The sequence below is a fragment of the Camponotus vicinus genome, unplaced genomic scaffold, assembly GCF_025532165.1.
Source record: "Camponotus vicinus isolate PSW18456_S1 unplaced genomic scaffold, iyCamVici1.0 SCAF_6, whole genome shotgun sequence".
Classification (NCBI taxonomy): domain Eukaryota; kingdom Metazoa; phylum Arthropoda; class Insecta; order Hymenoptera; family Formicidae; genus Camponotus; species Camponotus vicinus.
Genome location: NW_028141978.1, coordinates 4,838,401 through 4,865,002, shown reverse-complemented (window position 1 = coordinate 4,865,002; position 26,602 = coordinate 4,838,401). Strand labels below are relative to the sequence as shown.

General features: G+C 36.8%; 2 protein-coding genes across 4 annotated transcripts in view; one reads left to right on the top strand and one right to left on the bottom strand.

The window, feature by feature from the left end:
* The first annotated feature begins 7,895 nt into the window (after positions 1-7,895).
* Qin (tudor domain-containing protein qin) overlaps positions 7,896-26,602 on the top strand; it is a 136,493-nt gene continuing 117,786 nt past the window's right edge. For 2 of the 3 annotated variants that reach the window (XM_083103110.1, XM_083103107.1), the window contains exons 1-5: positions 7,897-8,202; positions 8,983-9,279; positions 9,369-9,451; positions 9,529-9,732; positions 9,816-9,896. In XM_083103110.1, the coding sequence (XP_082959236.1) occupies positions 8,070-8,202; positions 8,983-9,279; positions 9,369-9,451; positions 9,529-9,732; positions 9,816-9,896 (798 nt within the window). In that variant the 5' untranslated portion in view covers positions 7,897-8,069. Of the gene's footprint in view, positions 8,203-8,982; positions 9,280-9,368; positions 9,452-9,528; positions 9,733-9,815; positions 9,897-26,602 lie in introns of all 3 variants that reach the window. The other variant, XM_083103109.1, reaches the window with a different exon arrangement.
* LOC145973592 (uncharacterized) overlaps positions 8,963-26,602 on the bottom strand; it is a 35,552-nt gene continuing 17,912 nt past the window's right edge. Inside the window, exons 2-3 of the mRNA XM_083103111.1 lie at positions 10,899-12,388; positions 8,963-10,701 (exon numbers count right to left, since the gene is read on the bottom strand). Coding sequence (XP_082959237.1) covers positions 10,363-10,701; positions 10,899-12,388 — 1,829 coding nt within the window. The 3' untranslated portion in view covers positions 8,963-10,362. The remainder of the gene's footprint in view (positions 10,702-10,898; positions 12,389-26,602) is intronic.

Here is a 26,602-nt window from a genome sequence, read left to right as displayed (position 1 = left end):
CAAATTTTTACGTCTTCTTTCTCTGTATCGTTTGTACTTTCGAAACGCCCAAAGTGGCAAAGTAGAAGAATATTATATCGAGCGCTTCTTGAGATTTATAATAGTGTACCAAAATATCACATTTCCGACGCTCAAAATCAAATATTAAGAAAAACTGAGAATATACGAGTATGGAAAATAAAGAATCTTAAATTTGTTTCGTTTAAATAATTAAGAAATATTAAAAAATATATTATGTTTGCGTATAGAAACTAAAAACAAGTTTTTTGAATTAATGCAATTAAATCTAAATTATCTAATTAAATCTAAATTAATCTAATTAAATCGAATCCTATTAGACGGAAAAGAATTACTTTTAATGCGAAAATGTAACACATTGCATGTGTTTGAATATAAATCACTTGTTCACTATATGATAAACTTCCTTCTATCCTCCCATCTCGGGTGCTACCAGCTGAACGGTCGATAAGTAATGTCATATGCGCATTACACGCAAGTCTTGTGGAATAATTTTGCAGTTTTAGACGAGCGTTAACGCAAACGGTCAGAAAAAAAGGAAATAACTGCATGAGAGATTACTCATGCAGTTAAAGAGAGCTGCAGTTTAAAGAAATATTAAAAATAAGAAGCAAAAGCATAAGAATAATATCGTGAAAACATCGACGGAACTGTCAAAATAATATCGCGCGAAATATCCTAGCAGGTTTAACCCTTTAATGAACGAACACCATTGTATATAAATGGTATGCGACCCGAGGCTGGTAAAGAGCTTCTGATTTTATGCAAAGTTAAAAACATTATAATCTCGCTAACACTTTTCTCGTGTTCATCTGTACAACTTTCTAAGAAAAGTTAAAAGCTTAATAGTCGTCGTTGCATCTTTATGAGCTTTTACATTATCGAGAAAAGATGATGGTAAAATATTTATAAAATGATCAAACGAGCAAAAAAAAATAAAAGCGCTAAACGGAAAGTCTTTTACTTCGTTTGGACTTTTATATACTCCATTCATCAAGTCGTCCACCGTGTGATTTATCAATTATTCATACCATTCGTTATTCATGAAGAAAAGTCTGGTACTAATAATCATCACTTAATTCTACTTGGCATTCAGTCGCGTTTATCATTTACAAAAAGATCACTGCTGGAAAAGTCCAGGATTCTTAACTTAAGGCTTCGTTGAGGTTCGCATGAAAAAATTAATCGTAGATATTTTTGGAACGTCGAGAACGTCTTTTAAAAGAAAGCCAGCTTGTTTCTAGAAAAATACCAAGTCAAGTTTTAGAGTTTCTCTAATTTTTCACGAGTCAAACAAAAATATAATATACTGTCATTTTATTTTAAGTTTCTCTAATTTCACGATTCAAACAAAAATATATTATACTGTTATTTTATTTTTAATAGGTGATTCACCTATAGAAGATAGAACTTTATCTATAAAGCTAAAAAATCGCATCATAAAATAACAATGAGTAAATAGTTAACTTAATTTGCTTCATTTAATTACATCTATGTATATTTTCTTTTGCTTTTCTCTTCCTTTATAATGTTAAATATCTTATAATATAATTTTCAAATATAATCGATACAAGAATGCAACGATAGTTAAAATAATCAAGCATATTACACAATAAAGGCCATTTTAGAATCTCATCGGGGAATGCGAATTTCGCTTTTATAATCCCTCGATTCACATGCGGAGTTAATAGGGAAATATGTACATGTGACCGCTGATTGTTTCGGTAAAGTTAACAAGGAATGTGACTACCCTTATGCGAATAGGAGATACATACATGAGAGAAAAAAAGAGAGAGAGGGAGAGAAGACAACAAGTTCGATCGGGATCGGCGAGGCGGAAAAACGACGCGGCAAGTAGTCGGCGCGTTCAGAATTCCGCAGGAATTCCCGGAGTCTCTTCCCCAATGGGTAATAACGAGGATTCGGCCTCGTTTATCACCACTTGTAGCTCCATCCCTGACCTGACCAGCCGCGCACCCACAAGCGGGATTCACCCCGGCTCATCCCCTTTCCTCTTATCCGCCACTCCCTTCCTCGCTCGTGCACGTGAGAGGGATGTATCCGAGGCTCCCGGCGTCTGTCTCGCTCTCAAACCACCCCGTAGCGACACGTGTATCCACACCTCACCCCCTACGGCCCCTTATTTTCAGCCGGTTCCGACCGACGCTCGCCGCCTACCCCGGAAACGCTCTCGGCTCGGTTATAGCGAACTGAGGGACAGGACTAGATATAGTGCGGAAGGTTACCGTGTACGCGTGTATATATATGAATGTGCGCGCCCACGTGTGTGACCGCTACACTGACAAAGATCTTCGCCGCACATGGTGAGTGCCTGTCGCTTACACGAACGGAGAGCTTGGCTTGACCGATATCGTTGGCCTTTAAAGGCACAGGGTCGACAACGAACTCTGAATTCCAAGGGCCTTAAACGAAGCGATATTCAGATTTTATATAACGTATTCGAATCTCTTGAAAAACAGATAACAATTATAAATTGATATAAAATAATTCGAGAAGAGTGTCATGCAATTTAGAAAATGTGACAAATTTTTTATGGGAGAAGTATAGAAATCTCTTATTTTAATTAATTATATTTGTGACATCATTAACGCGAAATCAATCCCCGAATCGCAAAATCATAGTTTGCAGAGTCGATGTATTTAATCTATTTTGATAGAAACTGTTACTTAGCCGTGATGTGGATAGATATAATATTCGTATCGCCATACGCTCGCAACATCCGGAATTGGAAGTTTCTTGCCGGATAGCTATTTGCTGAAAAGGAGGACGGGAAGGCCAGGGATTGCGCAAAACCGTTCGCTGGCAGGATCTCGCGACCGGTCGCTGCTCCTCTCTCGCTCCTTCGTCACGAAGGAGTCTCGAGATTGTTCGCCAAAAACGAATCCCGTATATGTATGTGAAGCCCGAGCGATTCTACCGTTCAAAACCGCATATAAAATGAGATGACCTTCCACAGACTCGCGTTTTGCCGCATAAATTTCAGGCCTTCTCCGACACTCGCTTTTATCGAGATAATATCCAAATATGGCAAATATTATGCGACGAAAAATACGAGATTTGAATTAATGTCAACTTTCCGGTTATTTCTCTTCTTTTTAATTATAAATTTTTAAATATATTTCGCACGCGCACAAACGTGCGATGTTTCTGTACGAGAAATAGAGGAAAAAGCGTGCCTATTAGAAAGATTCTCGCATGGATTTCCTCTCCTCTCCCACCGCCTTCGATTCGTGTCCAAGCTGGCCGAGATTTAAATGCGTTTCAAAGTTTCACGGCGAAGCCGTGTAAATGGCCAGTAATGTCTCAAACGGATCTAGACATCGCCTTTTATCTCCCGGTCTCCTCGTTGCTCCGCTCGCTAGTTCGTCGCGGCCGTTCGTTATTCCGTGAATAAATAATCGAGCGGGCGCGCGCGCGCGAAAGGCTGATGAAAATTTCAATCAATGGCTTTTCGCCCGTCCACTACTCCAAAATTATTCATCGATCTCTCGCTAACTCGGCGCCACTCTGCCTCGATCTTTTCCATTGTCACGATACCCTCGACAGTGACGACAATGATGGTTCCGAGAGAAGAAACCCCTCTCGACCGTTTAAATGTTGCAAAAAAAGTCGTACGATTCTCCTCTCTTTCTCTCTTCTTTCTCAATAGGTGATAAAAACGTCAGTTAAAACGCAATTCAACTCTGTGAATATTTGAAAAAGCCTTAAATTCTCTCTCATTGATTTATCTCGACGAGAATACTTTTCCTTTTGGAATTTTATAAAGTAACTTTTGAAAATAAATTAAGTAATTGAAATTAAATACTGTTATTAATAAAAAAAATTTCCTTTTAATTTACACTCGCGCATCAAGAAATAACAAATTTATCTTGCACTTGTTGGAGAGAACATGCGAGAGAAAGCCCGGTGAAAGCAAGAGAAGGACAGAGAGGACGAGGGAAGAAAGTCAACTGCGAACTCCCATCGTGTCACGTAGCACCTAATCTAGGTCAACAGAATTGAATTTAGAACCCAGTGCCAGGCTACCGTAGTTATATACCGTTCTGTAGATTCAGCGCCGCTTCTTCGCATAGGCAAAGCGTTTCCGGGTTCACAACGAAAAAGACGCGGCACACACACACACACACACACACAGTCTTTCTTGGATTCTGCTAGGTCGCGACTGGATCAGAATGTGAAAGAGAAAGAGTTTTGGATTTTAAATTAACTGTACAAGTCTTTACGCAAAAAACGACGATGAGTTTTTGATCCCTTATATATTCCGTAAATTGTCTGTTGACTTCTAAAATATTTTGGGTATTAATATTGGGCATTATTGTTATTCATATATCTTGTAATATTTTAGAAATATTTATTTCTATTATTATCTTGTAATATTAGAAATTAAATAAAATATTTATAAAATTGAAGATGATGCAAAAGACAATTTCTTTCGTGTGATATAATCGCACACATATTACTCATTAAAAATTTTATTCTAAAAATGCAAAAGATCACATCTAAAATGTATCTGTTATATATCCTATGTATTTATATATATCGCGCATGTGTCTCCTGCACAAATATTTATCTGAAATATAAATTTCGAAAACTGCCTACGCGCGTAGAATCCAACAAGATGTGTATACGCGAGAAAGAGAATAGAACAAGACTAATGCCGCTAATGCCTCGCCGATGTAGTGGTATGTAACGGGACCTAATAGCCGATACGCCCTTTCATCCTCGCAACGAGCGAGCGAACGGAGCGAGCGCGAGAATCAGCTGTCGCCTCTCGGCGGAGAGCTAGTATCTTATTCGTCACGCTTCCGTTCGTTTCCTTATGAGAACCCGAACACACAAAGTATGTGATCGCGATCTCTCTCTCTCTCTCTCTCCTCTTCTCCGCGCGCTCCGTAGATACGCTCTCGCATACGCGCGAGCGGATCATGTACAATGCGCGCGCGCTTCCTCGTTCCTCGCGCGACGGTATAACGTGCGGCCCCGAGGCCTTCCTTCGCCGCGCATTTACAGAGCAGAGAATTCCGGGAGCGGAACGCGTCGCGTCGGCGGCCCGGGCGAGCAGGGAAATAATAGCCGAGTGATAGAGTCGAGCGCGGGGAATTTTTATGGTTAAATCGATGTTGCACACGCGGCGCGGGTCGCGGCTCTCTCGCGAGCGGGATGGGAAACGTCGCGATAGACGGAGCGAGCGAAAGGAACAGGAGAGGGAGGGAGAGAGAGAGAGAGAGAGAGAGGCGGGGGGACAGCGAGGAGCGAAGGGCGCTAGAAATCTGGGGCGGGGATAGATCCGGGCTTCGCGCTCTCTCTCTGTACGCGACCTTGAATGCTAGCCAGCCTAGACCTTGCTCTTTCGCTCGCTCGTTCGTCTAGTCCAGAGAGGCCATGTGACTGTTGTTCCAAGTAACGACGACGGCGACGACTCGAGAGACGGGCTCTCTCGCTCGTTCGCGATAACACTGTCTCGCTCGCCCGCGCCGATTACGTAAACAGATCGCGCCGTTCAAAGGACACCGCGAAACAAAGATACACGCGTCCGATCGCGTTACTTTACAACGAGCGAATTTAATTCGAGTAGCATTCCGCTCTCGCGCGCGATTCTCGTGCAACGCGACGAAAAATTCCAACAATCTAAGGACAATTTTTCCTGAGAATCCCGTGATTTATATACCTTTTGATATAAAATTCATCTCTTCGAAGACAGGTCCTGTCCGAAGAAAATTGAACCGCTAATGGTAACCGCTGGTCAACAACTTAATTTAAAAGTTTCGTCGAAAGCGGGAGGTGGGAGGACGCCTCGGGAAAGGTGGAAACGACTGAAGTTGGCGCGCAACGAGCCGATCGATCAATGACGACGAGAGACATAGATGGGCGACGGAAATCGAGCATTCGACCGTCGCGGATATTATTAATGACGCGGAAATTTGTACGCGTCACGGGGGCATTTTAGAGGATGCGAATCTTTCCGTCTCGAGCCGCGCATCTTCCTCGCCGATAATAACTGAGCGACGCGTGGCAAAAATGCGGCGTTACGCGGCGGGAACGGAGCGATATCGCGGAAAAAGAATAGAGAAGAAGGCGGAAAAGCATCCCGACGACTCCGCGAGTCTGCTGTTCGCTGGAGCGATCGCTCGCCGGGTGGGAATCATAACGGATCCTCGGGCCGGCGACCGACCGGGCCGCGGCCAGGCCGCGCCTAGACCAGACGGATATAACCGACATAGCGTATCGTTCACTCTATCTATCTACGTGTCTGCCCACACCTTACCTTTTTGCATTTTTGGCCAAGTAGCGCGATACTCGCCGCCAATCGAATCGCCAGTGGCATCCGACATCTCTCGGACGATCCAGGATCGCCGTCCGACAGATCGAACCGCGTGATTATTTCCCGACGCCTTATTTCGCGCCGACTACCTCGATCGCTCGCCAGGTAGCAGCAGCAGTCGCCTGGATCGTCGATCGAATCGCATTTGTAAACAGGCGCGTAATGCGTATGCGCGGAAAGTCAAACATTCGTTCGTTTGATATGAGAAAGATAATAATACGACATCTTCTTTTAGACACTTGATTGATTAATTTCTTTATGCATATGCATTATGCACCTATGCAAATTTGTCCGGGTAAGTCCTTAGGGTCTTGTGTACGTATCGCTTGAAAACCGACCTTGGACTTTTATCGAGCAATTGTAGCAATTGATGATTGAGGTCAATGAGTTCTCAACTTTCCATTATAAAAATTAATACCGATTGTTATAATAGCAAACAAGTATACACGTTCCGATGTTTAATAACGCGATTGTAGGTAATAAAATATAATACTATATAGGTGGTAAAAAATTCTCAAGAATGTTTGATTGTTATTGGTCGATAATATATTTTTAACATGTAAATTTCTAGTTTTCAAAATACAAAGAATTATTTGCTTTTTTAACACATTTTTATCTGTGATATATATTTTACTACTTGTCGATTTCATTAATTTCAAGTACGAAATTATTTCACGATAATGTATTAATCAACGGATATAAGAAATTTACGAATTTTGATACGTTTAATGCTCACACAAATCTCAATTATAAAAATCTGGACTACGGTTGTGTCATTTTAATTTTCCAAGTCGTAAAGTTTTGCATATCTATTCATATTATGTAAATCGACCAATCACAGCTGAGAATCCGTATTTAAGAACGCTCAACGATTATTCAATTTTCATTATGCATATCTTTAAGCACTATCCTATATTATTTTATGTTTTATGGTCTAGATAAATTTAAAGCATTGAAAGCTTCGAAATGAATTTCTGATTTCGAAGATTATTCGTAATCCAGATTTAAATGAGATTAATCGAAATTTATCCAGTATCAAACTCGTTAAAATTGGTAAATTTCTTTCTATTTTATTATCGCTCGATTAATATTTAAAGAGTATTCATTTCACATTAATAAAATCAATCAATCTAACAAAAAATAAGTATAAGTAAAATATACCGGAAACAAAGCAGTATATAATAGAGATAAATATAAATATCTTGCACGATTAATCGTCTTTATTTTAAAAATTAATATTCTCGGATTAAAAATATACTTCGATTCTCTCAAATAAATAAATTCAAATAAAAAATAGATGCGCGGCAAGTGAAATAACGTGAGTTAAACGTGAAGTTTGTTGCTATATATGACGTCAAGAGTTTGTCCGCCACATATTACACGTCTATAACATTCGCGATATAAAAGTAAGATTACTTTGTTATCCGATATAAACAAATTCTTTGTAAACAGTTCCGAACGACAGCTCAAATTCGACTCTGCGTACTGATACAATACGACCGGTCAAGTAAAAAAGACGAGGCAGGAGATAACGTAAGTTGCGCAAGTGCTCATGGGTAGCGGAACGATAGAGCGGCGATAGAGCAGTCTGTTCAAACGTATCGCGTCTTGTCGAGAACGCTCTGAACCTCGAAGGAACCGGCGTCGTCGAGTGAGAGACTCTTGATCGGGATAACAAATCGCGAGTTGGATCCATTTTCCGTGCGTGATGTATCCGTACGTTAGGGACGTATCACGCGCGAAAGCGTCGAGGGTCAAATCGCCGTCCTCCTACAATATTCCCAGCACGAGGCCGAAGAACGTCATTTGCGTTGCCTGTAAACACAAGTTCTACGTGCCAGGTAATTCCAGAGTCGGCTTTTCGCGTAACGCGACGATATATGTACATGTATATATATGTATGTATGTATACATATATCGATTCTTACGCCGGCATCACACACAGTTGAAAAAATACATGCCGGCGTCGCGTTGCCAAATTCGCGAGATCCTTCTCGTATGATGCGGTATGTATCGTGTACGACATATGTAAACAATACTAAAAGCGAGAGTAAAAATGATTGTTTTCGATATTACGAATCCGACCGATGAGATCTTGAGGTTAGAATCCTTTATGAGCATGACTTCTCTAAGCTGTTTTTTATAGCGAGAAACGCTTATAAATAAAGAAGTACTTGTGTCTTTTTTGTATTTATTCAAGATTTTAATGGAAAACATTATAGTTGATTAGAGAAATGTTTTATGTTTTATATACTACTTATGCTTTCCATTCGGTTTTATTTTACTTATATTTTCATACGTATTTTAAATGGGGAAAACTTTACTTAACTGTGATTATTATATTCTATAATAATAAGAATAATAAAATGCATGTTATCAGGCTATGATTAGGCTAATCAGATATTTTATATACAATTACATTTTATATATCGTATAATACAACTTTGATACAAATTGACATACATCTTTTCTACAGTCCTATTGTATTTTCTCATTATTATTTTTATTATGAATGGAAAAACGTACAACTTGGACATCTTATATTCTTATATTGTAAAATAGATTATAGTAAATAACTCGCATAGGACAAAATAGAAAGAGCTTTGTCAAAATTGTTACAGATTTATTAAAACTGAACAAAATAGCCATACAAAAGGGAATCTATATACCTTTATTATTGGAATGTGGACATCCAATATGTAATAAATGTGCCAAGATTGAGAAAAGTAAAACTGGTTGCAAGTGTAATAAAAGTGTTGCTAGTGAAAACGATAGCAGTCAGGAATCCTTACTTCCATTGAATTTATATACACTAGGATTGATTGCTTCGTCATATAATCATCCATTAGAAACTGACGATGAAGATTTTCTATTTTGTCATAGATTATCTACACAGTTACGTCAGATATCAAAGAAAGGTTAGAAAGTTAGCACATTATTACATGAAATGAATTAATTTTTGCAAATTAAAAAAGATAGAGATTTAATTTATTCTTTTTCCTTGTAGGATGTTGCCATGAATGTGGAAATCAAGCTAACGTAAACTGTCCGCAATGTCTGGCTCTCTATTGTCATTGCTGTTACTCAAAAGTAAATTAATATACTTATATAAAAGAAATGTGTTTTTAATTAAATGTATCATATTTTGATTTTGTTCTACTTTGTAGATTCATGGAAGAGCACTGCAAAGTCACACACAGGTTCCGATATATGAAGGAGACCCCAATACTCCCGCTGCAATTTTGAATAGCTGTTCGCCAACATGTCACGAGACATTAAACTATTTTTGTAACGACTGCAATGTGGCTTGTTGTTCTAATTGCACTTTGCGCTCACACAAAATGCATGACTTTGTGGAATTATCAGAAAAAGTTAGTAGTAACATTATTTAAATTAAAAGAAATAATTATGCACTATTGCGATAAATCTAAATGTTGATGTGTTTTATTTACAGAACCAGACCCTACTACCCGAGTTTAATCAGGTTTACACAAACATCGAGGAGACGCTGCTGCGAGTTAGCCAGACAAAAAAGGTGAGTACTTATTTTTCTAAATATTTTTTTCGATAAAGAATCAAGGACTACAAAACATATATACGTCAGTAATAAAAATAAATAAATTTAGGCCAAGTAGGCCAAAAGAAATAAAGCTCCATAAGACAGGCGAGCACTTTCGGTGATAAATAATACAATATGACTAGAGATAATAGAAGAAATACATAATATCATCAGCCATTTCATACCCGTAACAGATTGTAAGATAATCTTATTATAACTTATTATTTTTCCGCGCGAGGATGTTGTGTATGATCCTCTCTTTATCTCATTAAAATACATATAACTCTATTATATATATTGCACTTTTCCGAAACTGCAAGCTCTTCGTCTTTGTAATCTTTATAGACTACGATTTTTGTTTTATAATGTATATATTATAATGGCAACGAGTCAGATATCGTACGTTACGATTAAATTATTTAACACATAACATTTTATGCGTCTATTCTTCGTCATTCGATGTTTGCGATTTGCTTGCTTTATGCTTGCTTTTGTCCTCTTGCTGCTTCTTCAGTTTCTTCTCCTTCAGTTTTGCCTCCATTTCTTTGAATTTGAGTTCCAAGTATCGATCGACTTCCGGACCGGTAAAATCTTCAGGAAACTTGGGCATAATTGGCAAAATATATTTATACAATCGCTCGTTTAAAACGTATAATTGAGTAGTAGTTTCGCATTTTACATTGAACCACCAATCACAAGTCAATGCTATCTGACTGAATATCGTGCCGTTCGGACATAAAAACGACGATTTACCGCCATTGAGATCGCAGTAATGCCACACCTGAAAATGATATTATTATTAATTCGATATTTTAAATAATCGCAAATATAAACTTTAAAATAGCCGAAAAAGATTGTATAAAGATTTTCAAATTTAAAAAAAATTGGAAAAATATATTTTATAGCCATTTCGTTTGAAAATTCCAAAATTTGGGAAACAAAAATATAAATAAATATTATGTTTCCGCGTATACTCACTTGACATCTAGTCGCTGGATCGCCGAAGAACCCTTTGTATCTTTGATTTTTACAAGAGAAATTAGTTTCGGGTATAATCGCGTAAGTTGGATAATCGACATGGGGTTTTCCGCGTGTCGCACCGTATTTCAAGGACGTTTTCGGTTTTGGATGCGTAATTTCGTTGGGCGCCACGTATTCCTGACTCACGGATGCTTCGGTAGAAATCGGCAAAGTGTACCGTTCGTCCTGTAGGACGTCGTCACTAAGATCTTCCGTGATCTCGTAGGTATGTTCGGTCGTATCAGGTCTGGAGGTTGGTCTGAGTCCTTGCTGATTAGATTCATTCGAAATATCCTGAACATAAGGGATGTAATATTCCACCTTTTCATCTTTTATGTGATTTATATTATAATCTGATTGTAATTGTGGTGTCTTGATCCGGACGTTATCGACGTCCGCTACCTTATATCGTTCGGGATCTTCGGTGATTAATAGAGGATTCGGAGTCGCCTGGAATCTCGTCTCGGTAATCACTTTTGGTCGCGTATGTGTTTTCGGTTTATAATTAGTCAGTCTGGGCGGTGACAGTAACGGTTTCTGTGGCTGCGGTAAATTTTCCTGCCGCGAATTGTGCAGAATATTGAGAATTTCTAAAAGTGTCTTGATACTGCTATCGATGTTGTCGTTGTTCAACATCTCTGGCAGTTGCTCGGTCAACTGAAAACTCTTGACTAAATTATTAATATTCACGTTCGGTTTTCGATAAATTTGCGACGTGGATGACTGCTGCTGCACGTTCGGATGTATCGGTGGCGGGATGTATCTCAAACCTTCGAATTCTTTATTGGGGTAGCTAACGATGACGTTCGGTATCTTCGCCGTAACCTGATCGTAATCGTCCTGCGAGCTGCCAAGCAGCGGTTTCTTGATCAAGTGTTGCTCTCGCGCGGGAACGGGAGGTCGCAGGGGTCTCGCGGTAACGAAATATCGATTTTCCTGCAAGATCTGAGTGGAAGGCGTGGTAATCTCGGGATAAGTCTTTTCCACTCGATAGAGCTGATAAGACGGAGTGGAATATTCGGCATAGTTGATCTTGGCGCTATACTTGACCGGTGTAAAGTAGTCGTTGTCGCCTCCGATATTTCTAGGATCAAACTGCACAGATGGAACAAACTTCTTGTCTTGATCGGGTAAATTGACACGGTATTTGTTACTTCCTCGTCTCGGCACGCCGCCGAGCCGGCTCAAAGGATGCTGCTCCGGCGGCGAAAGTTTCCGGAGCAAATTGATCGATGGATCCGTTGCGTAATTTTGTTCCAACGCAGTTTGGGCGTGCAAGTAGTTATTGGCGACATAGAAAGTCATGTAGGGTATCAATCTCCGGTATCTCTCCTTGAATGTCGTCAGATTCATGTTCGCGAGTAGCTCTTCCTCGTCATTCTCGGAAATAGCGCTGGTCGTGTTCGACTTTGCCGGCTCCGATGTCGCGAAGCTTCGCATTAAGAAAACTGCAATTGAGAAAAGAAATCGCTTTATTATCTTTTTAACAAACTTTACAGAGCGATTTTTAATTGTATTTTACACCGAGTGTTAAAAAAAAAAACAATCGTGTTGCATATATATAATTAAATTAGATCTAGAAATTCGAATCAGTCTCGCGAATTTGTTGCAAAACGGTAGTATAGTTATATTTTCGATGTGTCATCACAATTGTACGAACGACTACTCGTAAAAGAAGGCGAAGAGAAAATGAGAGATAACGCGATATATATGTGTATGTCTGAAACGTTCCGACAAAAACGAATCGTGGAAAGGGAGGAGTAGGTCGGTCGAGAGTTGAAAGTTGAGTCTGGCGATCAAGACGTAGAGCTGGCGAATCGGTACGTTTTTAGTGGTTGCATCGCTTGAACGTGCCAGCGCGCGAATATACCCTCTATGCCACAGGAATACCGATATACGCGCACTCGTTGCCTTTATTCTATCTCGCTATCTTGTGGCACGTTCAAAAGCACTGGCCGGCTCTCCGAATATTTTCCTTCTAATTTAATTTCACCTGGCGAAGAGCGCGCAGAACCGTGCGTTACCTCGCACATTTTCGAGGACGAGGGAAGAGACTGAGATGGGATGAATCGCGCGATGGCTTTTCGAGGGGTCGATTAGAGATGTAGGTATTTCAGGTGCAAATATCGTAAAGAGGAATTCTTTTTAGCTTATGCTCGTTTTATATGCATGTCGACTAACAATAATAAAGTTTCTTATCGATTTCTTATCTAATCGATCGTGCTTTCTATATTATTTGTTGCTTATAAACTAATAGTTTATGAAGAATTAAATTTTATATCTATATAAAGTATTCTACAAACGCACGCTGCCCATTTATCCACGATATAACGCGGTTTGTTCTCCCATGGGAGCAATTGTACCATTCTATATTTTAGTCTATAGTGTATACGATTGTTTCTATTTAAATAATTTTATCATTGTTTACTTTTCTACCAGCAAAATTAATAATATTAAAAAAGTACTTACACTCTCTGAATATATTTAGTTTGTTCATTACATAAAATACAATATAAAATTTTATAGTTTGCGTAATAAATATTTGAAATTAAATTATATTTGGTTCTCTTCTTCCCAAGAAATATCAACTTATAAGTAAAATAATCATGTACAAATTTTTTAATTTCTTCACAATATAAAATTTTACAATATAATTAAATTTAATTTATTCACAATATAAAATTTTATATTTTGTGATGCATATATGATAGTTTATTAAAATCATCAAGACCTGAAATTTTCGCGATTTGAAGATATATAAATTTTTAAAGAATCACAGTGTTAATTTTCTTCTACGATACTTTGTTCATCCCATAGATATTCTTCGCACGCGCGAAACGCTTCGCGAATATATCCTCGTTCACTTTTCAATTTGCGAGCTCTCGTCACAACGTCCGGCTGGCGATATTGTAATATGAAACGCGAAAGGAAAGTACAGGACAACCCCTGGAATAGCAAAGTATACAGTCCGAGTGTTGCTGGATATAAACCCGCCTCACTAAACTCGCCATGAATTTTTATAAACCGATTATTTAGCGTCGATGTAACAAAGTGCAGCGCGCCCGCTGAAAGAGCATCGCCGGCGCTTCGAACCGACGATGCACATCAAAGGGTTGTGCGTTCTAGCCGTATATTTCTCCCTCTCGCTCTTTTCTCTTTTTCCCTCTCCTCCCCCCCTCCCTCTCTCTTTCTCTTTCTCTCTTCGTGAGTTACACACAGTTATATACACCGGCCCCAACCTGGAAATCCAATTCGATTCTGCATGAAATGAGTCTGGAAACTCTGTCCGCGTTGCGGTGCGACGCGAGCATGGCTCGGCGCGCTTTATTAATCCTATCAGCGTGAAATATGATAGAAAAATTCGCAAAGCGCAATCTCTAAGAGACTCTTGTCTCGAAAATTTTCAAGGCACGACGCGACGCAATATCATTCTGCGTATCTGGTACGTATAAAGAGACTCGATCGTGCGTCTTCGGAGATAAATTTTTCGCGCGAATCCGCCTCGAAATACCGCGTTTATTCCGAATCAAAGAAAATCTCTGTGTCTCGCCAAATACGATTTTATATGTCGCGTATCCGTTTAAAAAATTATTTTCTAAAAAAATCCTCCCACGCATCGATCACATTAAGGAATCAACATGAGGATACAGGTGAATTTCGATAACTTCTGACTTATTTATTACAAAGATTAGATTTTTGTTTTTTCATACGATGAATCAAACGATGCCAAAGAGACTCTTCATTTTTGCCACAATAAAAATAATTATTCCTTAAATTAAATCTCAGTCAAATTCGATATCTTTTTTTCTTTCCAATTATTGTCGATGTATCTCTCAATCTTTTTTTTTCCTCTGCCTTTGTCCCCGCAACGATATCCATTCGACTGGTGAAATTCTAACTCGAATTCCGCGTCGCGCAATACCTATTGTATGTATAACGCGAAAGTACGACACGCTGGATGGGATGCCGTGTCGATCCATTGGTAACTTGATACGGAATATTAATTGGCGGGTATTGGTCTCCCGGATTACGTTATTTCGAACGTGCGTGACTTGGAAGCTTGACAGATGCGAGGAAGAAAGATATATATATATATACATATACACATAGAGAGAATCACATAGATGCGTCCAGAATACAGACGTTGCTTTCGCCTCTAAAATTCTAAAATTTAATTACAAGTTCCTTCGAACATGGTATCTAATTAATTTTCGACGAGTTGGTAGCATTCATGTACGGAACGATACGAGATATCTGTCTGTTTTCGCGACGTGCGGTTCGGCGTAATAAACATACCGTACCCTCGCTCTCGTTTCTGCAGTACGCGACATTCGCAATGTAGAACACTGCATTCAGCAAAAACTAACTGCTACGAATAATTGATGCCGCTACGGGTGCACGATGGACGGGAAACCCATCGTCGAAGCTCCCAATCGCGCGTGGCTGAAATTACTGCGTGCGTCACTTTATTTATTGCACAGACACGAGACGAAGGGCTTGCCGCGACACGAGTGGTGCAATATGTGCGGGAAAATAAAGCCATTTTTCATTCTTGTCGCGAGGACGGAAATTCTTAATGAGTGAAATATCGCGATTGCCGCTCGATACCGGAGAAACATGGTGTGTTGCTGAGCTTTTAAAATCGGAACAGTTTCGAAAGGTTTTTGCACGTATTATTGATAATTTGTCTTTCTATGGTATACCGTCGTATATATAATTCAGTATAATAATTGGAGAAATTTTAATATACAAAGAAGGAAATGTATGTAAAAACGTAGAAAACTTGTTTTGTTTATTATATTCATAAATTAAATGCTTAATTTAAGTTATTTATTTCTATTTATGTTTTGTATATGTATATTTTAATAATTTATAAAGAATATCTCACATACATATATATTCCAAATTTTTATATATTTCTATAAAAAATTTGTAGGATGTATTTTAAAAGTTTATAAATCACTCATCTTTATAATGGTAGATTGTTAATTAATTTAGAACAAATTAACTAATTTAAAACACATTTTTTTCTTAGCGAAAATATCGAAGGAAATTATTTATTACAAGTTTCCAATGTTTACATCATATATATATTTATACTCAAATTATAAAATTCTGTTAAAATAAATTTATTTTAAAAATTTTCAACTGAATTTCGTTAACAATTTAGAAAAGTTCTTTTTTTTCATTCGCCTATAACTTAGAAATTATTGATGCTTCGATATTTTTACTAGGGAAAAATTAGTTTAAAAAAAATTATCATTAAAAGAACTTAATTTTGGAATTCTTTATATAAGATTATTTGTTACTAAAAATTACTTGTCATTAAATATATAATGATATATATAATGATTAATATATTTCATATTCACTATTTTTGCATCGAGATTATTAGCAATATTATGTGTTGCTATCGATGCATACTTTGACTATCTAAAATTACAAGCAAAGCGAAAGGAAGTGCGTGTTTTTTTTTCTTGCGATATGAGTATACACACACACATAACGTAATTACACGCATGCAATGCTGAAGCAAAATCGCGATAAGCTCCTGGTCATTTCGCAAAATTGTCGATAAACATGATTCGCATATGGCACGTATATAATGCTGCCAAAATGAATGAAAATAAAGAACAAAACTATAGCCGCACATTAGAGAAAAATCTATGAAATAATGAATTTAAAAAAAATACCAATGAGTAGATTATTCTTTCTAAAGAAAATTAAATGAATTTCCGCTTGATTCAAATAAATCTGTATTCAGTTAACTTGTAGAAGAGTTTAAGGATAAAGAATAGATATGATATGATGAAATTGTAATATTGATATGACATATACGTATCTGCACATAGCAATCTGTTAACATTTTGAATATTTCATTATAAAATACATTATTATTATATATAACAATCTTTGAATTTAAATTTTTATTCAATTTTAATTATATTTTTATCATCAATTTTATTAACAATGATTTAACTCCTAATTGAATGTTCGACTATTCTATTGTGTTCTAGTCATAAAAGCATATGATAGTACACATACACACATATATAATGCGAAAAAATATTTTATTCTTATTAGTTGGATGATATTTTCCTACTTTTACATTATTCGTATCTTGTGTCACATACAGGAGTGAATTTCTCGTCGGAGAAATTCTCTAAAATATCACGGAATTCGCATTCGAACTTGACGCGTACTCCGTCCTAGTTGTGGACTGCGTTCCTGCGTTTACGGTTGACCCGTCTCAACACACGGAGCTTTCCGATAATTTCCAGAAAGATGTGGGCGTGCCGCGCGAATTTTGTATGTCGTTTAATTAAAGCCGGAAAATGAGCCGCGTAATGACACTCGCGCGCGCACGAGGGCTTGTTGCGTTTCGATGCCACAGACCACCCAGCCTTGCTTGTCCGGATGTAAACAGGGCAGACCGAGGTCGACCGAGCGATTCGATCGGAGAATTTGTGCGAATGCAAATGCTCGCCGGGGTCCCTCTACTTTGTTGCATTGCACTGTGGTTAGTTGTAACCGTTACTGAATCTTAAGGGGATACAAACCGGTGAAATTGGATGGAACAAGAACGTCTAGAAATGTAAGTTAGCTAAAATGAAGGCATGTGTATATGTGTATATATATATATATATATATATATATATATATATATATATAAAATATGTGTGTATTACTCCGATATCTTGTCGCTCCGAAAATTCCAAGAAATGATCTTTGCCGTGTGGACTATACACTTGCACATTGAATGTTACTAAAAACAAAATTTTGAAGGAAAATTTTAAAGAGCTTTTGCTGAGACAAGTTCTTATTTTAATTTCCCACATTTTTATCGACCTCTCGTGATTTTTATTCAATATTAGAAAAATGAAGCAATTCTATATTCATCTATTTCATACAGTCTGTGCTTTTTTGAGTTCGCAAAATTTTAAAAATGAAGATAGTTTTATTTTTGAGTACGATACGAAGTAGTAAAGATTGCAGAGGCTGCATCTGCTTCGCGATATCACATCATTATTGACATAATAGTTAGTATAATAGTTCTCGCGATTGCTGTTTGATTCATCATTCCACGTGCCTCTTTGGTGGATTGCAATCGGCTCGATTAGTTCGGTCAAAATCATATTATGCGGACAACGGTTAAATAGAAACTACAGAGTCTCCTATCGGAAATGATAGTCAATAAGCGCTCTAGCTCCAATAGTTTAGCGGAAAATGTGCAACGTCAATAGATAACCAACCTGTTTCGGTTACACTAGTCACAGCGTTCTCACGCGATCGAGTGATCGATCCAATAATAATACTTCCTGTTTCTAACTTTGGTCTCAATCACAGTCAACTCCAGCTTTCCGTAACTTTCTCCTTTTCATATTAGATGAAGATTTGAAATTCAATATATATTTCAAGAAGCCAATGATTCATTGAGGAAAATTTAGATGCCCTTAAGCTATTCTTAATTTGCAAGATACTCATATGTAGTCGAGAAACGATGTCGTAAAAATTTAAGTTTGCTTTCGCTTTGAATAAGACGAAACGAATTTATAGCTTTAATAAAATAGAAGAATTTAGGCTTTCGAAAGAAAATATGTTATATTGAAAAGAAGAGAAAATATATATATATATATATATATATATATATATATATATATATGCATTTTATTATTATCATATATTTGGGCGCCTTTAGTACCTTTGTATTAATTCTGGGTTTGCATTGTCTGTCGATACAATCGCACGAAATCAATCGATTCAGGGGAAATGTCGTATTCTCCCCTCGAGGATCGCGTTCAAAGACTAGCTCACTGTAGCGTTACAAATGCAACAACCCCGAAGAATAGCAATGGGTAATATGTATCGCTAATGGATTCCGCGAATGGCTGTGTGCACGTTTACATTGGATATAAACCGCGACAGGAGATCCGTGAATGAGTAGGGTGGCGCATTAAATTCATTAGCTCAAGTCTGCCTAAAAATCTTTGTGTTTATCGAGACAAAGGAAATGTTTCGCTAAACATCGCGGCATTTCCGGGAGGGAATTCGATAACCAGCAGTTTCATTGCATCGATAGAGATGGCGCCAAATATATGGAGATTGTCCGTATTGCATTTTATTGTGTGAAAAAATTCAATTCGACAATAAAATCCGCATAGCGGATAGAATTTCATAAATCACTTTTCAGCGCGATTCAAAGTATGTATCGTTGACATGATTTAGAAATGAAAAATTTTATAATTATAAGAAATTTAGTGAATTTACGTATGTGTTAATTTTTAGAAGCTAAAAAATTCATTAGAATGCAACAATGTGAAAGTTTTAAGTAAAATAACAATTTTATATTGTCCTTAAAATTTAAAATATGAACATTTTTTCCTCTCTTTAATTCTCTAACATCTCCAAGAATTCATTTTTATATATGATCATTGAAAATGTTTTCATTTATACACAATATTGTTAATTTCGTATTTTTAATTGTACCGTAATTGAATAGAAAAATCAACGATTCGTAATATTGTTTAAATTCACCGAAACGTAGAATCATCCACTGTATCCGCAACCACAATTATTCGGATTTTCGGCCAACTTGTTCATTTGGTCGAATAATTTCAACTATTCGGTCCAAGTGTTCCGTAAATTTAAATCGATTTCGCGCGTTCAGTCTTATTGGCCGTAGCTCTGATATAAAATTCCTTCTAAAATGTTTAATAATACAATAAAGCGGCGTACGTGAGAGATGATTGCGCGGTCTTTTTATACAATAATTTTTTTTTCTTTTCGATGAAAAAAATGCTTGTTCGCAAAATGTTCTTTTATCAAAGAACGATTTTCCACGTATGCATGCTTTCGTCATAATTAATGCGAACGTTTCATAATAAACGCGAATACTAATCATCAAATACTGATTATCTTTCATTATTGTGGTTGATATAATTATTTTCTCGAGGGGCTGTGTGCGGAGAAATAGCGGAAATAGGAATGCGGTCATTCGGATAATACCTATTTAATTAACAGTACATCATCAAGCCGAGCGCAGATATCGCTCTTTTCACAAGAATCAAATTAAATTTGCGGCAAAGCCCGTATAAATCGTATTAAACTTTCGGTTGTCATTTTTCACTTCGTCGAATATTTCCAATTCGTATCTGTGGTATACGTCCTATTCTCTTAATCCTTCCTGATCATGGTGCTTCGACAGTTCCACTCCATCGATTCTTTGACTCGCCATGAACGTTGAACAAACCATGATACTCTTCGTCTGTCAGAATGCTTTGAAAGTCATTTCCATATTGCATTCGCCAAAGAACTCGCGTTATAAGATAGTTCTACTACTTTGACATTAAAAGGATAAACCGTGCAAAAGTGATTTTTTACGATTTAGTAACGAAAAATTAGGATAATCGAACTTTTTCCGTGTAAAAAAAATTGTCTGGGAAATTCTCAATCTTGCATATCTAGGATTCTTGCTTTTTATTGATACGCATCATAAATATATTAGTACTCTATTTTTTTTTAACAACTTGTTCGTTTCATCGAAACACGAATAAATTTATTACTCCGTAAGCGAAACTTTACGTTTCAAAGGAACTAGTGCGAATAGGGAGGAACATGCTTCTCGACATATCGGGGTATCAGGAGCATTTCACCGGAACTCCTTACACTTGAGCGAAGTTTCCATTTCGACCCGAGTCGACGCTTCGAGCGTTGAAATTACAAACACAACGACGACGGCTTGTCCGCTCTCATTACAATCTTCCAGGTGACTTTCGTGTCGCGCAGGCGGCTCGCAAGTCGGATTTCTAACAATATTAACACTTGCGATGCGGTCTGTTTCCGGTTACCGAAAGACGGAAGCATCCGTTTCTCGTGTTTGTCGTCGACGTCGAGACTAATGTAATCATTTTGAAGTTAAAATTGCATTATTGGGCAGTACATAATATCTGCTAACTTGTTGTCCAGTTGCTAAATGATAGAATAAGATGAAGGAAATTAACAAAATATGCATTGTCGACTTAATTAGGAAAAGTCACAAATAAGCTAATATAGCAAGGTACAAACAAAATGTCCATAGACGACTTTCCGAATTGATGTTTTCATCATTGAGCACTTGCACTACTTAATTTTTAATCCTGTTTATTATCAACTTTCAAGTTTTCAAATTTCATATTAGATCGCACTACAGCAGTATTTTTTTATATATTTACGTAATACGTTATTACACTCGCACATGTATATTAGATTATTAAGTCGGTCGTTCAAGCATGCATATAGAAGAAATTTTTTCAGACTTCATTGAATGACGTTCTATGCATCGGAACAAATCAGGCACGATATAGCAATGGCATGGGAGAGAGTAATCCGCGCGCGCCATGTATTTTTAGATATTTCGCAACATCGTCGTGAATCGAACGTAAAAGCCCATCGCAATTAATCTTTATTAATGCGTCCGGCCTTCTCTCCTCTTTCCAGTAAATCTACCGGCGACTAAATTACATCAACGCATTCTCTACGCTCCTTTTCCCAGGCATGCGAGACGAAACGAGAGCTAAATTGGTCAACGTAATTACAAGTATGAAAAAATATACATATAACGGATTAACCGTCTTGATTATCCAACATATCCCTGTCCGATTTATTACCGTAAGTAATTAAAGACACTCTCACGCTCTCGGAGCGATTGCGTATTCGTTAAGTAAGAAAATGAGAAAAAGCCGCGCACGTGACGTTTCAGACAAATAAATCAATTTTTGAATTACATTCCGTCGTCAAGCTTGCCATTGCGTCATTCTGCCGAAACATTTTTTTCGCATAATTGTCACGCGTACGCGAGTTTCGTTTTCGGATTACGCGGAAAAAGTCGATTATGTAACAAAATTATCTACTCTCCAACTTTCGATCACAGCATGTTCATAATTGCGTTTCCATATTGTTCAAATCCGAGCACGTTGAGTCAGCTCTCGTCGTGCGTCTCGCGAGAATTGACAGTCACCCTCCATCTATTTGCCTCGCGATGAGACAACAAACGAGGAACAGGACGACTCATGCTGCCCCGATCGCACATATCCGGACATAGCCGATATTCGTGACAGCAGCCGGAACTGAAAGCTCTGCGGAGAAATCCTCGCAACGCGGAGTAACGAAAGTTTGGAGCACGCGGCCGACACCTGTTCGAAATTCGATAGGCGAGCAACCGTAAGGGAATTGACTAACTTTGTAAGCTAGATATACACATATCCTATAGTTTCATCTTTCCCTCTCTCTTCTCTTCCTCTCTTTCTCTCTCTCTCTCTCTACCTACGTCAAAAAGCTTCTATATATGTACGCGCGACACCCCTTCCTGCGCGCATTGATTATTAATTCAAAGTCGCACGCGGGAGTTTCTCTCCCCCTGTCCTTTTCTCTTCTCCGCGACTCGCGTCGCGTTGCATCTCGCTCGCTCATCTTCGATTCCCCGCATTTCCCTTATTTATCCGACTACATCTCGATTACGCGCTCTCGATGCGCCGCAATACCTGCTCCGCCTCGACGTGCTCTCGAAATCCCCAGGCCGAATATTACGCTAAGCACATTAGTCGTCGCCTCTCGGTTGTGATTATGCGAACTTTGTCCCACCGACACTCGTATATACCGGTTACGGTTGGCGTGCGCCAGAGATGAAAGGCTATATATATCGACAACAACGGACCACACGGTAAGGCAATAAATGATAGAAAAAAGGAAACAAAGAAAGAAATTGTAGTCTTTTGCGACGGGCATTGTCGACTATTCTTTCTGTCAGTTTTCATGATTTCATTTGCAAGTTATTTCACTGCGCGAAAAATAGCTCGCGGTAATATTAAATATTAAATATTCAACAATGAAAATTTGATCGATTTTCGGTATTGCATTCATTCGCTTTGCTATGAAACGTATTGTAGTGTGAGGGAGAAAAAAAGAGAAAAAATAGATAATTTGAGCGGGATTTTTTTATATTTTTTAGTATCGCATGCATGCACGAAATTAATAGAAAAAACTTGAATGTTTACTTTATTACTTAAACCTAAAATGTATCAGAATAGATAAATAATTATGTGTAAAAGAAATGTAGGACATCTATGTACTTTTACTGCTATCTAGATAATAATAAAAAATTAATCTTGTTTTTTAGAAAATATTTAAATTTGATTGACATACAATGTTTACTTTGTATATTTCTATTTTCTGTTTGTAAGAACTAGTATTTTAAACGACCTTTAATTATGAGCTGGAATAAAACTGCCACCATTTTCTTTTCATTTCAATTGCTTTATTTTTCATTTTTAAGCTCTTATTGCATCATATTCAAGATTGGTTTAGTAGTATCGATTTATCCATAACATCCACAATATAAGAGAGACATATGTATAACATTCATATACAGAAGAGAGACTAAATAAAAGGTTTTCAATTATAAAGATCCGGTCGATGCAATAATTAGCACATAGCGCGGCAATATGCAAATTGTATGAACACGATGACTAATTTACGGGGACCTGTCTTTAATAATTTATAATACCATTAAATGTCCCGCGTAATCTTTGTTCTTTGCTAGGATTTCAATTAATCACGATATTAATTATACATAGGAATTATGTGAATATTGATGATTTTGATTATATAACATGTTTCACGATAAAATTAGATTTGAAATCCCGTATCTATTGCGTTATCAAATTATGTGAAATTTTGCCCATGTGCCAATAAATGCTATTAAATTCACGACAAATATTTCGACGTGTTGATTTATGAGATAAACCGAACATTCTTTCGTCTGAATGTTGAAGAATTAGGATTGGTCGGAAAAGTTTTGTGAATGGAAAAAGTGATGATGAATAACAAAAAGTAAAAATGTAAAAATAATTCAAATGATACAAATCAAATAAGAAGCAAAAGAAGAGGCTAAGGAACCAAAAACGCAGGTAATGGTGCGTGATACTAATAATATATTATGATAGAAATTTTGTAAAGTTATTTATCTTACATAAAATAAGAAGCGCAAAAATATGTGTTTAAATTGTACTGTCGACGATGTTTCGACCCTGCTCTGGGTCATTTTCAAAGTCAAATAATATTATGTTTCTCCTATTTGAACATATGAATTTAAACATATATTTTTGCGCTTCTTATTGTATGTAAAATAAATAACTACAAAATTTCTATCATAATATATTATTAGTATCACGCACCATTACCTGCGTTTTTGGTTCCTAGCCTCTTCTTTTGCTTCTTAAATGAGTATAATAAATTTGTTTTTATTGTCTCTTTTTTCAATAATAAACTGGCAAAAACTATAGCTAATATGTGTGTAACATAAATATATTTATATAACTTTGTATCAAAAAGTATTTTTGTTTTAATTAATAAATCATATTAATCACTATAGTTAAAAAATAAAATTATAATATAATAATCAACTCTTTAAAACTCAAATTAATATACGTGAAATATATTTTTAAAACAAAAATTTTGGGGATATAAATGTTATTAAATTTTTTATTAATTTTTAGTTTTTAATAGGAAAAATGTAATAGTAATAGAATTAAATATTCTTATCTATATAGATCTAGTTTGTGTTCAACATATTGTAGCATAAAACTAATAGCAAATTTGATTGAATGCATTAGTGCGCATTGATACACATTAAAGGTTATCATATATAAATTTACAATAGCATAAGTAATTAAGCAGAATAATTAATACTACGAATTATTATTATATATGTATTATTATTCAATGCGAATAACGATAATAATAACTCGCAAAATTAATAACTATTTAAGTTATTATGCTATTGTAAATATGTACGATAGCCTTTAATGTGCACTAGTGCGCACTAGTGCATCCAACTAAAATTCGCTATAATTTATTTGCTTATCGATTTTTAATTTATTACGGATTTTAGATAAAATTTAAATTAGAAGACTCTCTATCAGTTAATGATTTAAAAAATTGATAAATAAAACAATTTTTATTTATTTTAATATTTTTAATAGAAGTCTAAGTTTTACCAGTTTTTTCCAGAAAATATCTATTTTTATCACTGGTATAGATATTACTCAAAAAAGAATTTAAAAAATGTAGAAATATCAATTAAGAATCCCCATTTTTTAAGAGTTTTCTATATTTTCAGAAAATTTTTTATTTTTTTCTCAGAATATTTCAATTATATATATATGTATATGTACATATATGTATGTATGTATGTATGTATGTATGTTTGTTCGATTTTATCTGTCCTTTATGCATATAGAGCTACAAAGTTTCTTTTGGTTGTCACATGTTAATCGAATAACATTCACCTAACATAAATGTAGCGCGCGGCGTGTCGAGAAAGTCGAAACGTTCGCGTCGTCTCGTTACTTTATCATTTATGGGTGTAACACACAAGCTACGGAGAAAGTGAAGACCAGTTTGTGTACGGTCTTGGTTCGTAGATTTTGCGGCAGCCGTCGAATCGCGTCGGTTTTTCCAACGAGCTATTTTTCCTCCTCAGCCGCTTGATCTTTACGACGATAGACGACGGTGAACGCGTTCGATTATATCACTTCCTCGTCGTTTAATTTTTTTTTCTTCCGATATTATATCGCTTTATCGTTCATATAAATACGGCGTATAATTCGCTCATATTTTTTCCAACGCAAAATCGCGGATTCTTAGGGACAATTTAAAAAAATCGATAATCTGAAATTAAAACACGATTCAAAGATTTAAATATTGAGGTAGCCAAGAATGCAAAATTCCAACTACATACTTGCCATTATTATTTACGCGTGTTTTCTATACTTGGAGCTTCACTCGGATTGCCAATTAATTGTACCCACATACCTGGGTCGCTAATTAGCAACTAAACCTCTCCTTGCTATCCTCCAGCTCGTTATCCATTCTCATAACCCCTCGAGTTGTCTCTCTTTATTATTTTTCTACACCTTACCGAGTGAATCTCTTTGCTGCTAATCCCTGTACGCAACTTTGCGTTTTCGCTTTAAAACTTCGCTGTCCTCGCGAAAAGAAACGAAAAAAGTTGTATTTGTTGAGGCTTTTCGCTACAATTAAAAAATGAAAACGCGAAAAACATACCAAATATCATGATTCAATGAACTCTCTTTTAGAAACTATTTTCTTCAGATTTTTGCGATAATTTGTATTTGTACTTTTTTTGCAGGAATTTTTTTAAAAGAGTTTCTTGCAATCATGTACTAATATGGACACGCTTTGTTCTTTGATAAATTTTACCGATGCCCGTCGTCGCGCATCGTTTGCTTGCCCGATAAATTTGATTCGCTCGCGGAAAGAGACGGTATCCGAGCGAGTGCGTTTGAAGCGTTCGTCTTGCAACGTTCGAGTCACGTAGATCGTCTGTAGATCTACGTGAGATTGCCGCCGCAATTTCTTGTGCCCCGAATTCGTACGTTTCTTTCTTTCTCTCTCTTCCTCGTTAATAAAAAAAAATGTAAATTTTTGTTTCCGCATTTTCTAGCAGAAGTTATTATATATACTCGATATAAAAATCGGTATAAAGGTACCGGTCTCTCCTAATGAATCGAATTGGCATGCGTAGCGCGTCCATATGAAAGTCGCATAGTCCGAGCCGGGTACACGTCACGAAAAAAACACGCGTCTCTCTCGTCGCGCCGAGT